The sequence below is a fragment of the Octopus bimaculoides genome, chromosome 23, assembly GCF_001194135.2.
Source record: "Octopus bimaculoides isolate UCB-OBI-ISO-001 chromosome 23, ASM119413v2, whole genome shotgun sequence".
Taxonomy (NCBI): Eukaryota; Metazoa; Mollusca; class Cephalopoda; order Octopoda; family Octopodidae; genus Octopus; species Octopus bimaculoides.
The window spans coordinates 18,046,481-18,068,497 of record NC_069003.1 but is presented as its reverse complement, the minus strand read 5'-3'; the positions used below and the strand labels follow the sequence as shown (position 1 = coordinate 18,068,497).

General features: G+C 37.5%; 1 protein-coding gene across 2 annotated transcripts in view; it reads left to right on the top strand.

Annotated features, from left to right (window-relative positions):
* LOC106870535 (lamin-B1) overlaps positions 1 to 22,017 on the top strand; it is a 57,377-nt gene that overhangs the window by 14,671 nt on the left and 20,689 nt on the right. For both annotated transcript variants that reach the window (XM_052976025.1, XM_052976024.1), the window contains exons 2-9: positions 7,493 to 7,625; positions 9,527 to 9,676; positions 14,191 to 14,358; positions 15,413 to 15,538; positions 16,555 to 16,775; positions 17,756 to 17,972; positions 19,103 to 19,207; positions 20,374 to 20,490. In XM_052976025.1, the coding sequence (XP_052831985.1) occupies positions 7,493 to 7,625; positions 9,527 to 9,676; positions 14,191 to 14,358; positions 15,413 to 15,538; positions 16,555 to 16,775; positions 17,756 to 17,972; positions 19,103 to 19,207; positions 20,374 to 20,490 (1,237 nt within the window). The remainder of the gene's footprint in view (positions 1 to 7,492; positions 7,626 to 9,526; positions 9,677 to 14,190; positions 14,359 to 15,412; positions 15,539 to 16,554; positions 16,776 to 17,755; positions 17,973 to 19,102; positions 19,208 to 20,373; positions 20,491 to 22,017) is intronic.

Below are 22,017 nucleotides of genomic sequence, written 5' to 3'. Positions count from 1 at the left end.
TAACCCACTGTTGTTGTTGTTGTTGACACTGATGGTGTGAGCCTTACAGAAGCCAAGATTAAATAATGTCATTTATTCTTTACATTATGTTTACAGCTGGCGTTAATTACCACTTGAAGCAAATCTCTTTGTGATTTTTTTTTTTTTCTTACTAGTATGTATGTCTGCGTCTGTGGTGCACGTGTCACTGCAGAAGCTGCAGAAAGGAAACACATTCGATGTGAATAAATCTTTAAATTAAAAGATAAAAGTTACAGGAACTAACTTGGTTTAATAAAAAATGAATTATCGAAATATGAAATTAATATTTTAGATAATAGTAAGTGTGTAACTGATAAAATTAAATATACATGATATTTAACTCTAATCCTATAATTACATACATATAATATTACAAAAATGTATGTGTGTGTATTGATTGGGTTCTCTGTCTGTTTTTCCATGCTAGCAGGGGTTAGACAAATAAATATATTATTGAGGCAGTATTTTACAGCCTAATACTGTTGTTGCTGATCTTTATGGAATCAGTACAACAAATTATGTGCTATAGTCCAAGGACTGACACCAGTTGAGAAGTTTGCCTCACGTTTATGTAGTCCCTAGTTCAATCTCCCATACATGGGTTGTCATCTACTATAGCATTCAAAAAGGCATCCAACCATAGAAAGCATGCCAAAGCTGATATGGAGCACGATGCAGCCCTATGGTTCACTGAATCCTGTCAAACTATCCAAACCCATGGATGATTATGTAATCTCTGAATATTTTGCTAGAAGGAAACTATATGGAAGCTTGGCATATATATATATATATATATATATATATACACACACACACACATATATATGCCAAGCTTCCATATAGTTTCCTTCTAGCAAAATATTCAGAGATTACATAATCATCCATGGGTTTGGATAGTTTGACAGGATTCAGTGAACCATATACACACACACACACACATTTTCTAAGCACTGAGTGTGTTGCTAGCAGGTAGCTACGGAGAATTAGAGCACTCAGCTAGTATCTGAAAGGTTTGGGGTTCAATTCTTCATAGCTGTTCATTTAGTCTGTACTCCATTAAGTAAAACAAATTATCTGAAGCATTGTTTTAAAACCAGATACCTTACCTGATTTTTAATTAAGGAATCACTTATTCCATATGGGAGAAGCAAAAACTAGCTGAGTGATTCAGTGACAAGAGGGAAGTGACAACTATTCCCATCACATTTTCATGCAAATTGACTGCAGATGTAAACTCAAACATGTGTGCACATGCAACTGTCTTCTTTCAGTTTCTGTACATCAAATCCACTCACTGACGTGGGTCAGTCCAAGAAGATACTTGCCCAAAGTTACCCTACAGTGGAAGTGACTGAAAGCACATGGTTAGGAAGCAAACTCCACAACCATATATACATATGATTAAATGCACTCAATCCATGACAATTAAACTAGATAGGTTTCAGCTCTAATGTTAATCGCGCTCCCCCCCCCCCCATCACTTGTACACAAAAGTTGTCCATATCTGATGATGGGTTATGATGTAATACAAAGAGAAAAGAATATGGGCATAATAACTTGGTATTCCTTTATTCCAGTTGTTACATGTTTATGTATTACTGAATACTGAAACGTGTATAACAATTGGAATGAAGGAGTACCTAGTTATGCCCGTGTTCTTTTCTCTTATATATATATACTTAAATATAGTCATTGTATGTGGAGATGCTAGTTTCCTTGTATGTCTTAGCAATTGTGTTTGTGATATATATAATCATGGTATTGACCAAACTATTAGATGTTATGCACCACTGGTCACAATGATTGACTTAGGGTGGTGAGCTGGCAGAATCGTTAGTGCGCCAGGCAAAATGCTTAGCGGTATTTCATCTATCTTTATGTTCTGAGTTCAAATTCCACTAAGGTCAACTTTGCCTTTCGTCCTTTCAGAGTTGATAAATTAAGTACCAGTTGCATACTGGGTCAATCTAATCAACTCCCCCCTCCCCTCCCCCAAAATTTCAGGCCTTGTGCCTAGAGTAGAAAAGAATGCACTTAATTGTTTTTAGTTTTCGAATGATTTCACCCAGATGGCTGGGCAGGTTGGCTAATATGCTAGAAAGATAAACATACAGATATATGAGAGAGAGAAGTGCATACAGACAGACAGACAGATAGATAGCTTTCTTTATTGGCCACACAGGGCTGAACACAGAGGGGACAAATACAAATGTAGAGCTTTTCTTTTCGAAAATGAAAAAGGGGAAAAAAAAAGTAAAATTCCGATCAAAAGGAGTCAGTGGGGGGAGGGGCGATCAAAAGGGATTGTTTATCACAGAAGAAATTTTTTAAATGTAAGAAGCAAGATTAGGTTTATCTGTGGAAAGAAATGCCTACGGAAAAGACCACGGTAACTTCAGGCAGGGAGGGAATAAACACGAGAGCAAAGTGCTCTTTCTCTCTCTCTTTATTCGATTTACAGGATCATGTTCAAAGTGGTTTCTTCACTCCCATGCACCATCTTTGCGACATTCGCCCACCATTTTTTGAAACTTTCACGAGACAAAACCTGCCTCTCCATTCTCACTTTCCTTTTCAAGTGGTACTTGAAAAAGTTGATGAGCGATTGGCCAGAGAGGTAGGTGTTTGTCTCTAATCCTTTCGCTCAAGTCCACCATACACATTCTTTCATCATGGCCACCAGTACAATGAAGACTGCCTTGTCTTCCCGGTTAAGGGAAGGTGGCGGAGCAATTGTCACAATAAACTTGGCCAACAAGTGGAATCGTCCACACGTGACAGCAGCCATTCGGCATAAGCCCACAGGTCCAAAATAGTTGGACACTGCACGAGTGCATGCAGAACGGTTTTGTTACTCTGACCGCCTCTTGGGCAAGTCGGTCCAGTGTGTCTCAAACCATGCCTGTAGAGCTTATCCCAAACTGGTAATACTTCTCGATAGCACTGCCAGGCCAGGGATTTTTGGTGACTGTCCATAGGTCCCAGCCCGAAAGTTGTCCTGAACAGGCGAGTCAGGTGTTCCTCGTCGATGCCCAGATTCTGCCTGAGAATGTCATTGCACGTAGGTATGTAGGAGAGTAAGTGACATCCTTTAATGTAGAAAAAGTATCCTAGCCCATTTAATAGATGGGCTAGATTAGCACCAAACTGAAAACTCAGATTGATGTTATTAACTATAAATTTTTTAACACCATGCTCCAGCATGGTCATAGTCCAATAACTGAAATCATGAATTATTTACGCAAGTGTGTGCATGTGGAATTTGTGTCAGTGGCTCAGGTACATCACTGTGAAAGTAAAGTATATTGATACTTTGTAATAGACAGGCTTATTAAGAATTAAACAAAAACTGAATACAACAGTTTGTGTTCGTTTGTTCTTAAATGGTTGGAATGGTTCTTCCTTCATGTTATTGTTTCAGTTTCTATACATGGCCTCAAATCATATCACTTGCTAAATCAGTACATACTCTGAAGTAGTATATTAATTATGCATGAAATGTGTGTAGGTGTGGTTAAGTTTGCACATGATTTCTTGTTCAGTCTCAGTACAGGTCAGCATACTTAAGTTTTTTCTGTTGTAGTGACAGACCAGTCAATGCCTTGTGAAATGCACTTGCTATGCAGAAATTCTTGGCATCTGGAACTGAAGTTGATTTGTTCGAATAAAACCCTCCTGTGTGGTGCTCCAGCATGGCTGCAGTCCAATGACAGAAACAAGTTGAAAGAACAAAAGAAAAATATATAATGTTAATCAGGCAATGTACAATATAGAATGTGCCCAACCCATGTTGTAAAGTTGTATCTTGGAAAAAATACAAAATATATATGGTCCATATGACATCCGGACAGTATTCAGAAGTAACATCAGCAGCATATCTTAGGAATGAGAACAGTGATACACACACTACACATGAAAGGCTTTCAATTTCCATCTACCAAATCCACTCACAAGGCTTTGGTTGGCCCGAGGCCATGGTAGAAGACACATGCCTAAAGTGCCTTGTAGTGAGACTGAATTTGGAACAACGTGGTTGAGAAGCAAGCTTCTTACCACACAGCCACACATATTTTTTCTTTTCTATGTTATCATGGGTTAGATGAGTATATTATTGAGGCATTTTTATTTTTCATTACAGCTGAATGGCCTTTCTGTCATTAATCCTTACTTTTCAAGTCACATCAATGTTACTTGAAAATTAAGGATTACTCTGTGTGTGTGTAATCGTTTTAATGTAAAGACTGGTACTTTATTGGTTTCTTTTGCCAAACCACTAAGTTACAGAGATGTAAACACACCAACACCAAATGTTGAGTGGTGTTGGGTGACAAACACAAAGCCACATACATGATGGGCTTCTTTCAATTTCCATCTGCTAAATGCACTCACAAGGCTTTGGTCAGACTGAGGCTATAGTAGAAGACACTTGCTCAAGGTGCCAAGCAGAGACTGAACCTGGAACCATATGGCTGGGAAGCAAACTTCTTACCACATGGCCACAGCTAGAGAGAGAAGGGTGTTTTTTTTTTTTTCTATGTCTATCTACCAAATCCTCTCACAAGGCTTTGGTCATATATTTGTGTTTATATAAAAACATTTAAAATATACACAAGCATAAACCTTTTGATGTATATATTTGATAAAAAAATCATATATACAAAATTTGGTGCCTCATCATGGCCACAGTCAAATGGCTGAAACAAGTAAAAGATTAAAAAAAAAAAAGACATGTATCTATGATTATGTGTGTCAGTGTTTGTGTGGGTGTGCGAATGTGTGAACATTCATACCTTTCACAATTGAATATATTCACCAACCTTTTTGCGGTATAGCTGTAACTATAATCATTTTGTATCCAGGCATTGAATACATGTACTCCAGCCTTTGTGTGAGAGTACTACAATGGTAACACCATCTACGCCCACACTGCAGATTGATTCCCACCTGAGTCATTTCACCACATTTACTAACTGCATGGACAGTTTTTAAAAATCATGCACACTGCTCACAGATGTGCCTCCATTTTGCTGTCTTTCCCATGGAGTGTGTATTATAAATTCAAGAGCATTTTTTGTGTGCAACCATCTGTGTCTATACTAACACATTTATATATATATGTATTTGTATACATTCACGTACCAGCACAGTCTTCATGTGTTTGTTCAAAGCATTATTTTAATTGTTGTTTAGCTGCAAGTCTGTGCTGACCTAGTAAGCCTTTTGATAGAAACTGTGTGTGCCATTTTCAGTAATGTGTACTTTGGATTTATCTTCAGTTTATCTTTTTTAAAAGATGGAAAAGTATGATTTAACCCTTTTAATATCACCAACCTGAGATCACCCCTAGTTCTATGATAAAAATTCTGTTTTAAAGTTATTCCAAGCTTAATAATTCCTTTCTATAGACACAAGGTCTGAAATTTGGTTGAGGATAGTCAGTTACATTGACTCCAGTGCTCAATTGATACAAATTTCAATGACCCCAAAAGCATAAATGGCAATATTGACCTCATCGGAATAAGCACCAACTGAATAATGAGTCATTTTAATAAATTCATCATTAAAGGCAGTGTAGTTCAGTAGAGACAAGCCTTTAAATTTACCATAATGGCCAGATCTGACCTCTTGCACCTGCCCTGCAGTGCCCTTTTAAAAGTAATCACATCATTGAAATCTCAAATCTATGAGACAGTTAATTCAAAACAATGTGAATTTGACAGTAATTTGGATGCTAAAAAGTTAAGGAAGATTTGGCTATTATTTCTTATAAATTGAGCAACCATTTAGATATGCAGTCTGGGAGTGCACAATGGTAGTTCTGTGATATCCACGAGCTAAGTTCAAAATTCATTTCTTAAACTCCAGTGGTCTCTAGGAGGAAAGGAGGTCCTTGGCAGTGAAAATGGTTGGCAGCCACTGTATTAGACATTGTTTTGGATATTTCTCTCTCTCTCTCTTTCTTAATGAGGAGGAAAGAGACATGCTCTTGACTTACCTTCCCTCAAACACTACTGGAGTTGAGTTAGAGCCTCAATAAGTGGACTTGGGTAGTTATAGAATTGCAAGGGGTTGACATATTTGGCTAACAGGTGAGGGTTGACGACAAGAAGGACAACTGGTTGTAGAAATTCTGCTTCAACCAACTCTAACCCATGCAAGCATGGAAAAGTGGACAGTGAAACAGTGGTGATGATATGTCAGTTATTGGACATGGAGGCTTTGTACAATGTGTAGTATATTGGATTGTAGTGAAAATTGGGTATCAAAAGCCTTTTGCGATGTGTGTGCATATGTGTAGCTTCTTTCAGTTTCCATTTAGTTAATTCATTCATAAGGCTGAAAGAAGCCTGTCATATGTACGTTTGTGTTACCATCATGCAAGTGATGTCCTTCATTTTCCAATCTTCCTTGAAAACATGTCTAGTCAGAGGGATGTATTAGTTTATTTGGAGACAGGAAGGGGCATCTGGCTATTGAAAATCTGCCTGAACAAATGCTGCTTGACCCAAGTGAACATGGAAAGTAGACATTAAAACAATGATTACACACACATGGTTTATTAGATTACCAATATGACATTATATGCATATTTATTCCTACTGATTGGGACACTGACCTGTATAGCAAATGAACAGTGATGAGCAAGAGATATTTAAAAACACAAAACTTTAGTGGAAGGTGACTTAACTACTTAAATACATAAAAGTAGTGAGAGGATAGGCATGTTAGCACTCTTTTTTTTTATGTCATAGCTGCAATTTTATGTTAAAATTAATTATGCTATCAATCCTTCCTGCATTCCACCTCCCCCTATCACCAAATTACCAACTATATTAATTGTTGTTGAGCCATAGTCAAACAAACATTACCCAACAAATTTATTCTTATACAATATAATAATTGTAGTAAATACAATATTTTTAAATGCATGAAGTAATAAATAACTTATTCTTCCATGCTTATATCAGAGTTGTTCCTCTTATAACCAACAAATAATGTACGATTATTATGCATTAACTGTAATTCAGTCATAATTACATTGGCAAGGTATTTAGTGAGGAGGTTAGAATAAAATCAAAATGTATCTGGAGTTGTTGCCCATGATTGAGATGTGGTTTTGTGTTCCATTCTACTGTGAGGAACCTTGGGTGAGTGTTTGCTACTATACCCTCAAGTTGACCAATATCCTGCGAGCAAAATTTGAGAGATGAGATCTACAGAAGCCCATTGTCTGTGTATGTTCACATCTCTTGTCAACAGTGTGTTTGATAGCTCAGCACTTGTAAAGTAGGCAAGGGTTGTGATGACAAGAAGGGAAAAACCAACCATAGTCTCCTATAGTCCATGCTATCATGGGTGTGGAGGTTGTAAAAAACTGAAGATGAAGATGGCAGTGTGATTTGCAGCAGATGTGGCTATTTCTGTCCTTTTGTGGCTGGTTGGGTAATAATTTCTTGTTTTTTGTGTTTAGGTACAATCGCAAGGAGAGAGAACTTGCCGCTGCCCAGAAGAAATTGCTTGATCTTGAGGCAATGGTTAGTGATTTGCAAGTAAAACTTACTGACATGGAATCTCAGAAGAAGAAGCTGGAATCACAGAATATTGTGAGTATTATATTCTTTGTTTTTTGACATTAAATTGTGATCATGTGGGAACATTATCTTCACAGGTGGATTAACTATGGTATTGATACTTATTTTATGGAGGAAAGATTATATTAACTAAGTAAGATTTGAACTCAGAAGGCAAAGGATTGTAGCTGAATACTAAAAGTATTTTAACCGATGTTCTACTAGTCTACCATTTCTAATAAATACCAACATGTCTAGTACTGTGGTGTTTTGAATTAGTGACCAAATTTTTGAATTTCTAGTATTCATTGTCCATAGATATTTCTCTGATGGTTGAAGCAGCCATGGGATTATTTTTCTGGAGAGTGGCTTTGTTTGTTTTCAGATTCTACAACTATTTTTAGTTTCTTCCATCTCCACCCTCTCTCCTATAAGATGAGTAGCTCCTGAATAGCAAGAAATCTGTTCTGTTCTAGCCCTTTCTCTGATGCATAAAGCCACTTTCCTCTCCATCTAAAGGGATCTTAATCTTCCAAACTACATGACATGCTCTCTAGCACTGGTGCTGCAAACCAACCACCCTGTACATGATGTAAAGTGGTTGGCATTTGGAAGAGCCAAAGCAGACCTTGGAGCAGGATACAGTACTCAGGCTGTCAAACCATCCACCTCATTGAACATGGATGTTTGATGATGATGACAACTGGATGGTTTGTGGTTAACAGCAAATCTTACAACCACAGCACAGATTCATAAGATTTACCAGTTTCTCCTGTTCTTGGTGGGGCACTTCATCCTGTAAGCAGTACTCAGAAGAATAGGCCATACAGTACTGTTTAAGAAAATAGAGAATTTCAGAATTGCCCCCACCTCTGTTCCTTTTGATATACATTGTTACAGGCATCAGTTTAAAGGAAAGAAAAAAATTGTGGTTTCCTCCACTCTTTAATTTAGTTAAATATAAAGAATGACAACATAAAACTTGAAATTTTAGGGTCTGTTAACTTTTATCTTTCATTTATTTGTATATGCTATACAATATTATGGTGAATTGCTGGTAATTAGAATACCTTGCAATATTTGTTCTTTCTCTTTGCACTCTTGCCAACGTCGATTTTGCCTTTCATTCTTTGAAAATTGGTTTTAAAAAAAAAAAGAGAAGCAGTACCAATCCAGATTAGCAGAATTGTTTGAGCATTGGATTAGATACCTTCCTGTGATATTGTGCCGAAGTGTAATGGTCTTCCTCTGTCTCTTGACCGTGTCAGCAGTCTAGAGAGAGGAGACATGCTTGTAGAGGCAACTGTTTGTCTTCCATAAATAAACATTGACCAGCTCTGTGCCTTTGAGAAATGACTTTCTAGGTGTAGAAACCCATGATAGGTCATTACTGAAGGAATTCATGGATAGACATATTTTGATCAGTTTGATCTTGGGATATCAAGATTCTGGAGTCATTGTTGAGGCAATTGTTAATGTCATTTCTGTTTTTTAACTTCTTTGATACCAACCCACTTGGTATAAAGCTTCATTTAAAATATGTTCATGTTTAAACTTAAACCCTATTGTAATTTTAATGTAAGTTATAAGTTTAGTTAATGACCAGACCATTTGCAATAGATGACTATTAATAAATGATAGAATATTTTAATTATAAATGAAAATTAAATTTAGTCACTTTACAAAGATGAACTTAAAAAGAGGCAAAAAAAGATGTATCTAAGAATGCTCATGAGAATTGAACCATGGATCTGCTGTTAATGAGATGGTAACTAAGAAGTGGGGACAGTGGGAAGAAGAAATAATACACAAATGAAAGCAGGGTAGTCAATTTCAACATCATTCAACCCCTTGTGTGTGTTAAATGTATTTTTTGCCCCATGTTCCCTTTTATTGAGACTCTGCAGACTATTATTTTGTATTTATAATTTCAGTCTCTCCGATCTGACCTCAATGCCCTGGAAGTTCAATTGGCAACAGCCCGCAAACAGCTGGAAGAGGAGACATTGATGAGAGTGGACCTTGAGAATCGCCTGCAAAGTCTGAGAGAAGATATGGCCTTCAAGTCTCAAGTTTTTGAGCAGGTAAGCAATTTCTTTCGCTCCATTTTCTCTTGCATTGCTATGCTGGCTTAGATGAAGGCTTCATAGAATATCTAAAGTGTGTGACACTATGGGCTTGATGGTCAGTGGATCAAATCCAAATGCACATAGCTCCCTAATCCTTCGGTGAAGATATCTTAAGGAATTTTCCTCAAAAAGCAAACTTGAAAGTAACTCCTTCATGGAAGAGTGTTGTTTAGTTTCAGGTTGGCCATGATCAAGGAGGGCTGATGATCCACTATTCCAAGATGGTGAACCATCCAGATGCCATCAATTTTTTTTACATTATTTATAATTATGCAGCATGTCATTCTTCCAAATAGTTGTGATTTGGTAGAATTAACTGCTGTTTCTAGCAGATTAGGGCAACCACATGGCAGCTCTAATATTGGCTATTAGATTACAATAATATGTAGTTTTGGGCATTCATCCATTTCAAATGCATGCCAATATTGCAAAATAAATAGAAGATTTTAAAACATCAGTGTTTACAGTGTTGAGCCCAGATCAGTTTTTGTGGACCTATGATCAGATACTGCAGCTGTGACCATTCCATCTTTTATTCAGATACACTCTGTCTGGACAAGGCATGGGCAACCTTCTTCATGAAGTAATCCGGATGAGCCATGTCTCATCAGACAGGTCACACTACTAAAAAAAGTTAATTTTCAATAGGCATGCCATTCAGAAAGTCTCATGGGTCACAGTTTACCCATAGCTGGTCTAGGCCTTCATTATCTAATGTCTCCTTTCTTTTTAAATACAAGCAGTGATTTGTGGAACATTTGGTTGCTGTTTCTAGCAGGTTGAAATTTACATGGTCTCCCTTGAAACATTGAATATAAGACCAATAACTTCATTTAAGTTCACACTGCACTGCTACAAAATGTCCAATATAGTTGCTGCTTTTATCACATTTTTGCCACATCTCTAACACTAATGACAAACATTTAGATTTAAGCATGTCTGCCTTCGGTATTTACTTGCTGCTGCTACTTTTGGCCAACACTTTATATTATTATTACTAGTAACACAGTGACTGTCACTAGTAATATTTTACAACTATGGTTGCTGTTGCTTCCATTGTCATTTATATGACTAACCAAATGTTATGTACAACCACAATTATATTCATGTGTACCCAGTCCTCTTGGTGTTGAGGTGTGTGTTTTGTTGAAGACATACAGTATTTTGTGTGAATGTGTTGACACGGTATGTACTCCTGCATACTATGTGTATGGACACCCTATACATATGGGTATGGTTTCTGTGTGCACACCAGTGTGGTTTGTGTGCGTATGCATATACACTGTATTCTTTACATGAGCATGCAGATGTGCTATGCACAGATAACATGCATACATATAAGCACCTTGTGTCTCTGTATTTGTAAAGTAGGTCACCTCTGGAGAGGCAGGTTTGACTAGTTTTCTATCTTGCTTGCGAGTGGTCTTCCCTCTATTTACACTTCCAACACCCAGTTGTCATATACAGGGCATGGTCATTAGGGATGACTGCTAAGTTAACAATCAATGGCTGGAAACTTGTTTCTACTTTTATAATGTTGTCTAGTCCCTAGGTCAAACTATTGAACAGATTTGTGATCAAAAGGATTTCAACCATGATCACCCCTTTTGGGAAATATACAAGACTACTTCAATTTGTTGATCTTTCCCAAGTTGGTAGGGTATGATTTGAAGTACAGCTACTGTGTTTATCTCTTTTATACTCAACCCAACTGAGACTACCCGTGGTTCTATGATACAAACTTTTATTTTAAAGTGGCCTGAAGTAAAACCTTCCATCTAAATTTCATGATTAATAATAATGAGTTATTTTATTAAATTCTTCATTAATTTCAAAATTAAATGAAACAAAAGCAGTGTATTTCAATAGAAATATGGTAACAAAGGGTTAAATATTGTATGACTATATCAGCGTTCTAACTCACACGAGATTGCTCCTGGCTTATCTTCAAGAAATATCTTTTTGATGTAGATAAAATGCAGATCTGAGCCAATAAATGGATGGAAAAATATGTTCTTTCTCTTTTATTGTAACTCCATTATTTCTAAGATGGTTTATAGAATTTTGACTGAGCATATAAAAACAAGCCAAATGATGATGGTGGTGGTAATATTTAACCTCAGGCAAGTCATATAAGAGATTTTATAGGTGCTGGTGTGAAATTAGGTGGCATGTTAGGTCTACTCTGTGTGTGTGTGTGTGTGTGTATCTGTTTGTTTCTTTCTCTCTCTTGTTAGTTTTGACTATTTAGCTACCAAAACAAACATTTTGTTTCCTCATCTACAAATTTTTTTCTAGATCAACAAGCTGATGGGAATTGCTTTTTTATTGCCTTTAAAATGAAATGGTTGCTGTCGCCCTTGATTTAGGAAGTGTTATATGCAATTATGTATGTATGTGCGTGTGTATGTATATATATATATATATATATATATATATATATATATATATATATTGTTTGAGGACACCACATAGTGAATTATAGTAAAAGTACAAGGGAAATGTACTATTTATGTTCCAGTGCATTTTCCTTTTTAGTTTTACTATATATGTTTGTGTTTCTTTTTTTTATTCTTTTTACTTGTTTCAGTCTTTTGACTGTGGCCATGCTGGAGCACCACCTTTAGTCGAGCAAATCGACCCCAGGACTTATTCTTTTAGAAGCCTAGTACTTATTCTATCGGTCTCTATTGCCGAACCGCTAAGTTACGGGCATATAAACACACCAGCATCGGTTGTCAAGCGATGTTGGGGGGGACAGACACAAACACATACACACATACATATATATATATATATATATACATACATACGACGGGCTTCTTTCAGTTTCCGTCTACCAAATCCACTCACAAGGCTTTGGTCGGCCCGAGGCTATAGTAGAAGACATTTGCCCAAGATGCCACGCAGTGGGACTGAACCCGGGACCATGTGGTTGGTAAGCAAGCTACTTACCACACAGCCACTCCTACGCCTGTGTGTATGTATATTATATACTAGCTTAAAACCCGCACTCTGCAGACTTTTAAGCTTGCTCCTGTGGAGGGCTAATTGCGCCTGTAACCCAAAACTAAAGGGAGCGAAATAGCATGACTATATGCCCTTGTGGTGTTTGATCAGAGGTTAAGAACAGATAAGAATTAGTTCTGTAATGCAATCATTCTATTGTTCCAGTCCCAATTTGAATTCCAACTGTTAGCCAGTTTGTCCCAAATTTGTTATCTCAACATAAAATTAATAAAGTGAATGTCCTTGATCTCTGACATCATCTGACAAATGCCAACCAAGATGGTGTGAATCAGCCAAGCTTTACCTGTAAGAAATAGCAACCTAAATGTTTTTAAATTGAATCCCGATACTGGATGTTCAAGAACCAAATGGACAGATTTTCAATTCCAGGTTCATCCTGATTCCAAAAAGTTAGCGAATGTAGACTGAGATACAGGGGTCCCGGACAGGCAGGATTTCGCATTTGTTATTATTATTATATATATGTCATCGTCGTTTAATGTCCGCTTTCCACGCTGGTAAAAGCGTGGTTGCCCTTGTATACAGACTCATCCCTTGCAACCCTTTCCAGCTGAGCATCCCTAATTTTGCAGGCTCATAGGTGCTGGTGCCACATGAACAGCACCCAGTACACTCTGTAAAGTGGTTGGCATTAGGAAGGGCATCCAGCTGTAGGAAAGTACTGAGGTCAATTCATTCAACTAAACCCTTCAAGCGTGTCCGCTAGCAAGGCCACTGTCTAATGATTGAAACAAGGAAAAGATAAAAGATAATTGCAGTCATGTGTGCATGACACCATTGTATTATGTAAAATCTTGGGTGTCCCAACCCTGGCTACTCTGTATATCTCAATGTACAATGTCCACTGTAAACGTCTGTAGGGATCTGACTGCTATTTCTAACAAATTGAATGACTAGGAGCAGAATACATTTTGCATAATGATCCCAGTTTATTTTTGATAAACTTAGAGGTAGCTACTGGATTGCTTCATGGTTGGTTCTGTTTCTGTTACTTGTATGAGAAAAATTAGGTTCTACCTGACTGCCTATGACCAGAAGTTAGCAAGGGCAGTAGCAGTAAATGAGGGATGAGGCATCCAGTGTGTGTTGTCTCTCTAAGCGGGTTTATCTTGAAACGGTTGTGACTCTTTATTGTGGAAAAATGACATGCACCTCAGTTATAACTCAGTTCATCTCCCTTCTCTGTTTCACCCTATTTCTACACTCATCTGTTCCTCTCTCCACCTCCACTCTCCCTCTTTGACCTATTTCTCTCATCTCCATTCTGTCCCTCTCATTTTGTATCAAACTACTATATTAATCTCTCTCTCTGTATGTATGTGTGTATATATATATATATATATATATATATATATATATATATATATATATATACATACACACACACACACACACTCACCCACTCATCCTCACCACTATTCATGAATATCCTTCTGTAGGAGCTCAATGAGAGCCGATCACGCCAGGTCATCACAGAGGAGGTTGACAGTGGTATCGCCCCAGCCTATGAAGAGAGGCTCGCAGATGCTCTGCGAGAGATGCGTGAGGAACACGAGTCCCACATCCAGATGGTCCGTGAAGAAGTCGAGCTGTTCTATGAAACAAAAGTAAGTTCAATCCCTTTTGTATCCCTTCAATTAACTGCCTTTTTGCATTTGCGGTATTGGTTCTGTGGTTTTTGTTGATATCAATGTTTATATGGTTAGATTTTACTTTTTTATGGCATAAAGTAGTGCTTTTCAAGGTGGCCGGTAGAATTTTTTTGTTATCTATGGACACTGAGGGTGGTGCATTACATGCATTTTTTAATTACCCTAATTTTCAAAATATTTGTTGTTATTCTATTCTGACATACTTCTGTGGTTAAGGGCTTTGCTTCCCAGTCACATGATTTTGGGTTCAGTCCCACTATGCAGCATGTTGGCCCTGAGCTAACCAAAGCCTTGTACATGGATTTGGATGACAAACTGAAAGAAGCTTATAGATGTAATATGTATACATGTGTGGACATTTTAGTCCCCTTGTCTTGACATCACATAATACTTGTAAATGAGTGTCTCCAACATACAAGTGGTATCATTCATTTCCATTCTTCTATAAAACATGTCCAGCTACAGGAAAATATTGTCATCTTGCTTGGAAACAGGTGAGGAAGGGTATCCGGCCATAGAAAATCTGCTGCAACAAAAATTCCATCTGACCCATGCACACCTGGGAAAGTGAACATATAATGATGAAATCCATATACAAACTAACAAAGTAATAATGTTGTTAATTACAGATTTTCAAGAAGCCAGCCACTAGTTTACTACATTCCTGTTAAGAGGAGCAAAGGAATGTTTACCTGTGCAGTAATATGGCCTGGTGTAAAAACCAGACTATTTCTGTTGAAAAGCACTGGTTTATTAGTTTAATTACTGATATCCTTTCCAAAACTATACATGCATGTGTAATAGCCTTCCCCATAGCTTCTATCAACCAAATTGCAATAAAAGAGCATCATACACTTTGTGCCTAGTCATTTATTGAAGGTGCCATGCAGTGGGATCAATCTCAGAACCACTTTGTTACGAAATGCACTTCCTAAATACATGGCCATGCCTAGACCTTTTTCCTTTCTTCTTCAAGGTTTTTTTCTTTAATGTTACCTTCTTTTTACAGCTCAGTGGCTTGCAAGCTCAAATTGATCGTGGCCAGAATGTTTCTGTTTCTATGCGTGACGAATTGAAGACTGCGAAGCGCCGAGTGGAGGAACTCCTCTCAGAGTTGTCTGGCTTGAGAGCACAGGTAATTTGTCTACTACTACTATTATTATTCTGGATAAAATGCTTAGTAGCATTTCTTCTGTCTCTGTTTTGAGTTTAAATTCTGCCAAGGTTGTCTTTGCTTTTTATCCTTTCAGGATCAACGAAATAAGTGTCAGTCAAGCAGTGGAGTTGATATTGACTTACCTCTTCCTCTAAAATTGCTGGCCTTGTGCCAAAATTTGAAACCATTATTATTATTAAGGTGGAAGACTGGCAGAATTGTTACTGCCCTGGAAAAATGATTAGTGGCACTTTTTCCAACTTGACATTTTGAGTTCAAAATCCGCTGTGGTTGATTTTGCCTTTCACCCTTTCAGGCTCAATAAAATAAGTATTGGTCAAGTACTTGGGGTTGATGTAATCAACTTGCTCTGTTCCCCAAAATTTCAGGCCTTGTGCCTTTAGTAGAAAGGATTATTATAAGGCAGCGAGCTGGCAGAATCATTACCATACCTGACGAAATTCTTCGCAGCATTTCTTCAGGCTTTGCATTCTGAGTTAAAAGTTCACCAGGGTCTACTGTTTTTTTTTCATTTTTTTAGGGTCAATAAAATAAATACCAGTTAAGCCCCTTTCCCTCAAAAGTTCAGGCCTTGTGCCTATCATAGAAAATAATTGTCAAATCAGAAACAATCCTTATTTTATTAAGCGGTGGATTGGCAGAATCATTAGGATGTCAGCGAAAACACTTTGTGACAATTGTTCTGACTTTTTACTTTCTGTGTTGAATTCGTGCCATGGTTCAACTTAAGAATATTGTATATTTCCATTTGTGAGTTTTGGTTTAATATGAAGTAAGGGGCAGTGCCTGTGAGCTTTGCTGCCTTTGTAAGAGTGGTGAGATCAAACAGTCTACAAGTTAATAGTACAGAGAGCTGGTGTTTGGAGGAGAGTCTTCTGTTGCGAATTGCAATTGATCTTTATATAAATTCCTTTGGTTTTGTATCACACGAGTTAGCTTCATCTAACTTTCCTTTTCTTTCTTCTTCTGTCCAGAATGCCCAATTTCTGTCTCGTATCAGTGAGTTGGAAGGACAGCTTGAGCGTGAGAGTCGAGAATTCCAAATGAAGATTAGTATAAAGGATGAAGAGATTAAAGACCTACGCAACAAACTTGCTGATATGACTGCTGAGTCAGCTGAGCTTTGGAGTATCAAAGTCAAACTGGATTTGGAACTTGCTGCATACCGAAAACTTTTGGAAGGTGAAGAAGAGAGGTAAGAAAAAGGAAATATTTGGGGATTTGTGTGGCAAGAAACTAGGGGATTTTTTCTAATCTTTTTACATTTTACTTTGACTATTTCCAAACTGACATAGCTTAATTTATTTAATTAATAATCATCATTTTAATGTCTGTTTTCCATACTGGCATGGGTTGGATGGCTTGACAGGAACTAACAGGGCCAGTGGCTGCACCAGGTTCCACAGTCTGTTTTTGGCTTGGTTTCTACAGCTGGATGCCCTTCCTAATGCCAACCACTGTACAGAGTGTACTGGGTGCTTTTTATGTGGTACCTTTGTTTTAGAATTCCATTTCTGTTATGGTGGGTGGGTCTTCTTGAGTACAGCAATGCACTACATATCTTGGTCCTCTGTTATCCCCTTCATAAGGCTCGGCGTTTTGGGATCAGCCTTTCATACTTCATCCCATGTCTTCTTCCTTAACCTTTCTAAAAAGTAATAACTAATTAAATTTCTTCTTTCTATAAACACTTCATTGAAAAATAAGCACAGGCATGACTGTGTAGCTAAGAAGTTTTCTTCTGAAACAGTCCCTGGTGGACCAATGCCCCATGAGTGAATTTCGTAGATGTGGAAATGGAAAGAAACTCATTGTGTGTGTGTGTATCTGTCTGCTTTCATGGATAACTGGAAATGAAATACTATTTGTGTGACGTTGATGCTTGTTTTTAACAATCACGTAATATCCAGACAAGGTTACACACACACACACACACACACACATTTACTCTCACTCCACATACAACAGGCTGAGTTACAGCTACAATTTGTGAGATTACAGTTAAGTTGTTTTATGGCCAAACGTCTTTCTATCACCAAAGCTTTCTTAGGTTTCCTCATACAAAAAAAAAATTCCAGATGGTGAAATATAAGGGAGTGTTTGAATTGTTATCTTTGATGTATTAATTTGCTTTTTTTTTTTCTTTTTTTTTTCCTTTCTTTCTTTCTTCCATAGATTGAACCTCTCTGCCACCGAATGCAGTTCTCCCAGGTCTCGAACTCAAACTCAACTTCGAGGCAAGAAACGCAAAGTGACTACAGAAAGCAGCAGTGAGGAGGTTTCTTCAAAGAATGAAGGTTATGCCTCAAAATCCCAGTGTAAATCAGCCTTAAGTATTGACTCAGTAGATTCCGATGGGAAGTTTATCAAATTAATCAACTCTGGTGAGAAGGTCAGTGAATTTATTTATTATTTAAGAAATAATGAGAACGGTGTAGTGGCTCTAATGATGTAATCAACTGAGACTCTCCCACTAAAATTGCTGGCCTTGCACCAAAATTTGAAACAATGCTTTGTGGTATTTGTTTCAGCTTTTTCCATTCTGAGTTTAACTTTTACGAAGGTCAGTTTGGTCTTTCATCCCTCTAAGGTTAATAAAAGAAAGTACCCGTTGAGTGCTGAAATCAGTAAAGCCTTGGCCCAGTGCCCTCCTCCCCAGAATGTCAGGCCTTCTCTCTATTTTAGGAACATTTATTACAGAAACTATTAGGGCACAAGTTTAGCAGAATTGTTAAAGTGTCAGAAAAGCTTCTTTGTGGTATTTCATCTGACACTGTTGTTGTGAGTTCAAATCCCATTAAAGTCAGCTTTGTTTTTCATCATTTCAGGGCCAACACAGCAATGTACCAGTTGTGTACTGAGGTTACTGGTATCAACTAACCCTCTTCCTTCAAAATTTTTGGCTGTGTTCCTAAATTAGAATTTATTATATTTCCATATTTTATTGAATCCAAAAGGATGTAAATTCTCTGATATTAATTTTGTCATGTCTTATTGCTGAGAAGTCAGTCCCAGTCAAATATTTGGGTTAATTTAAATCAAGGGCATACTGGCTTAGTGGTTAGTGTTTGGCTCAGGATCATGTTGGGCTGGGTGCTGTGTTGTCCTTGAGCAAGATACTGGATTTCATATTTGTCCACTTTGTTAATCTGAGGCTGGAGTTTTACCTTGCAACAGACTGTTGCCCTGCTGAAGATGGAGGCTTATATATCTCAAATAAACTGGGATCAGTATTTGCTAACACTAAAGACATAGCTGTTAAAAATGTTTATTTACAATTTCTAAGCTTTTACATGTTGTTGCTGTTGCTAAGAAGGTGGTGAGCTAACTGAATGCTTAGCGGCATTTTGTCCGTCTTTACATTCTGAGTTCAAATGCTTCCAGGGTCAACTTTGACTTTCATTGTTTCAAGATCAATAAAATATGTACAAATTGAACACTGGGGTTGATCTAATTGACTTAGCTCCTCCCCCGAAATTATGGCCTTGTAATTTGATAATCTTATTTATCTATTGGTTCTAGGATATAAGCATTGGTGGCTGGCAACTAAAGCATGATACCGGAGTAGATGAGACTGTTTTCAAGTTCCATTCAAAAGCCGTTGTAAAACCTGGTGTTACAATCACCGTAAGTATTCTTTCACTTGTTCTCACTCTGTTACACTATTTATGTTGGAAATGTTGCTTAACCCTAGGTCAACCCCTAATTGAACAAACTTATCTTGAATACATTCCAGTTGTGACAGAGATTTGGTTACTTTTTCTAGTGGTTTGGGTTACTATATGGATACTCCCTCTTTATCAAAATGGCTTTTTCTATATCTCTCAATTGATGTAATAACAAACCTGATTTGCCAGCTGTTTTATTATCTGGTGGTTCAGAATGAGGTGGTTGAGTGCCACTGTATGAATACCACTGATTTGGCACAGTTGACTGGGTAGTCATCTTCTTTTGGTGCAAGCAAGCAAATGCACTTGAGTTTACAAACTTTTAGTAAAAAACTGTTTGTATAATTTGCGAAATCATAAAACATGAGAAGTTGTAATAGTCCACATGCAGCCTGAGCACTGCAGGTTGCTATTCCCTGCTCTATAGTCCTGTGATCCTTTGGCATTTAAACTGGCCATATCCGGCCCAAATATTCTATCTGTTTTATGTTCAAACTGTCAAGATCTGGTCTCTAACACCTACCTTACAATATTATTCCAAAAATATACATTCACATTAAAATCCCAAAGCTACATGATAGTGCATAATTAATTCCAAGCATTGTGAATAAATAAGCATTACACTTGACAGTAATCTGAATACTAAAGGGTTAAAGCAGATGGCAAAGAACAGAACATAGCTCTCTTGTGACTAAGTCAAATTATAGTAGTGTTATCCTTCATTCATATTTTCAATAGGTGCAGGTTAAGTTTGCTTCCCAAGCACTTGGTTCGGGGTTCAGTCCTATTGCACAGTACCTTGAACAAGTGTCTTTTATTATAGCCCAACAGACCAAAACCTTGTGGATGGATTTGATGATTAGCTTTTTGTATGTATGTATGTATACATATAAAGATAGATACACACACAGTGTGTTGTCATTTTCCCATGTTAAATTGTCTACTACCTTTGCACCTTCAAAAGTATGTGAAATAAGAGATCCCTTACTAGAAAAAAAGATATGGATTGGTAAAAGGAAGGGTATCTGGCTATAAAATGATTCCTCAATATTTGTCTAACCCATGCTTTAACCATCTGTTAACCACTTTTATATATTTTTTCCCTCTTTTTCTGTTCTGCTTCAGGTTTGGAGTGCAGATAGTGGCCAGACACATAACCCTCCATCAGATTTGGTTATGAAATCCCAAAGGTGGTTTGTGTCAGACAGCATGAGAACAACTTTGTTGAACAACACTGGTGAGGTAAGTAAAACTTGATTGGGGGTTAGTAACAAGATGAGTCACTGAGATGTTTTCTCTGGGCCTCAGGTTTTTTATAAAAAAATAATAATTCAGATTTAATGTACCAACCTGCTCTAGACTTGCTGTTTTAAAGTGATCTAAATTAAAACCTTTCAAAATTTCATGGTTTCAAACACCAGTTACTTTACTAAATTCATCATTTTCAAGAGTTAATTAGTGATAGTGGCTTTTAGATAGTGTTTTGTGTCAGCAAAAATTTAATACTTGCTGAGCTTAAAGCATTGTTATATGTATGTGTGATATAATATGCATATGGGGCTGTGGTTCAGACGTAAAAAAAATCCAGCTCTAGAGTAAAACTATACTGAAACTGATTGTATTGTGTATAGAAGGTATATGTGCAAACGACAAGATGTTTGGCAGTAATCAGTTATGTCCCTTGACGTAGAAAGACCGGGTCAATATAGTATATTCCAGATTACAGCCAATGTAGAATGTTGGGTGCTTGCTAGAAATAGTAGTAAAAGTAAAGTTTGAATGAAGTCTATGATGAGAATATAGGTTTGGATGGAACAATTTTTAAGCTTTATTTGTTGCAAAATAGTTGGTGATAGGTAAAGTTATCCAGCCAAGAAATATAACAATGCTGCAATCATGCACCTGTTGGCAGTTTTTAAGAAAAAAATATACTATGTTGCCCAGCTATGTAAACATTGTAATGGTTACATAGCTTTGTAATAGTCTCTTCTGGTCTAGGATGGAAGTACTTGTAAAGGGCCTCAGTTGTGGGTCAAATAGCAGAAGATGATTCTCTGGTTAAGGCATATGGGACTCAGAGGAGAGCTGGGCCCTACATGTAATCACACAGCCTCATTTGTGTGTGAGCATGCTCTGATGTCATGGGAATCACTCATTCTGTCTAAGGATTAAATAGGCTTTATACCCCAAGGCTAAGCTCAAGCAAGCAGAAGGCTTGCAGAGTAAATTGCTTGTGGCTCTTCGGGCTTTGGCTTGAAATTCCATGATTGCAATGTCTAGATATGGTCCATGACTGGAGAAGGAATAAAAAAAGAGAAGAGATTGAAATGGCACTATGAGGTTCTTGAGAAGACCCACCCATATCAGCAAAACTTAGTTTTAGAAGTGCTGTGTGTTTCACCCACACATAACAATAAAACTTTTCACACACCCTACCCCAACAAACCAAACATTTCTTCCTCACGTTTCCTCTTTCATGCACTATGCTTATCTCTGTCCCCAATCCTGTCCTCACTGTATCATTGCCATCCTGTAGTCCCTCACCCAATTTTTCACCAGTCTGTGCATCCATGTGAAGTCTCTACTTCCTACTCCCGCTACTTATATTATGACCTCCATGCCTTGAGAGTTTGCCTGGGACTGCCCCCCCCCCCTCCTATCATCCCATTTATATTCTGATCCCCATTCCTTGTGAGTATGTCTTGATAGTTTGATACCATCTCTCTCCTGCTCTCTTTTACACTGTTGCTATCTTCCTCTCTCTCTCTC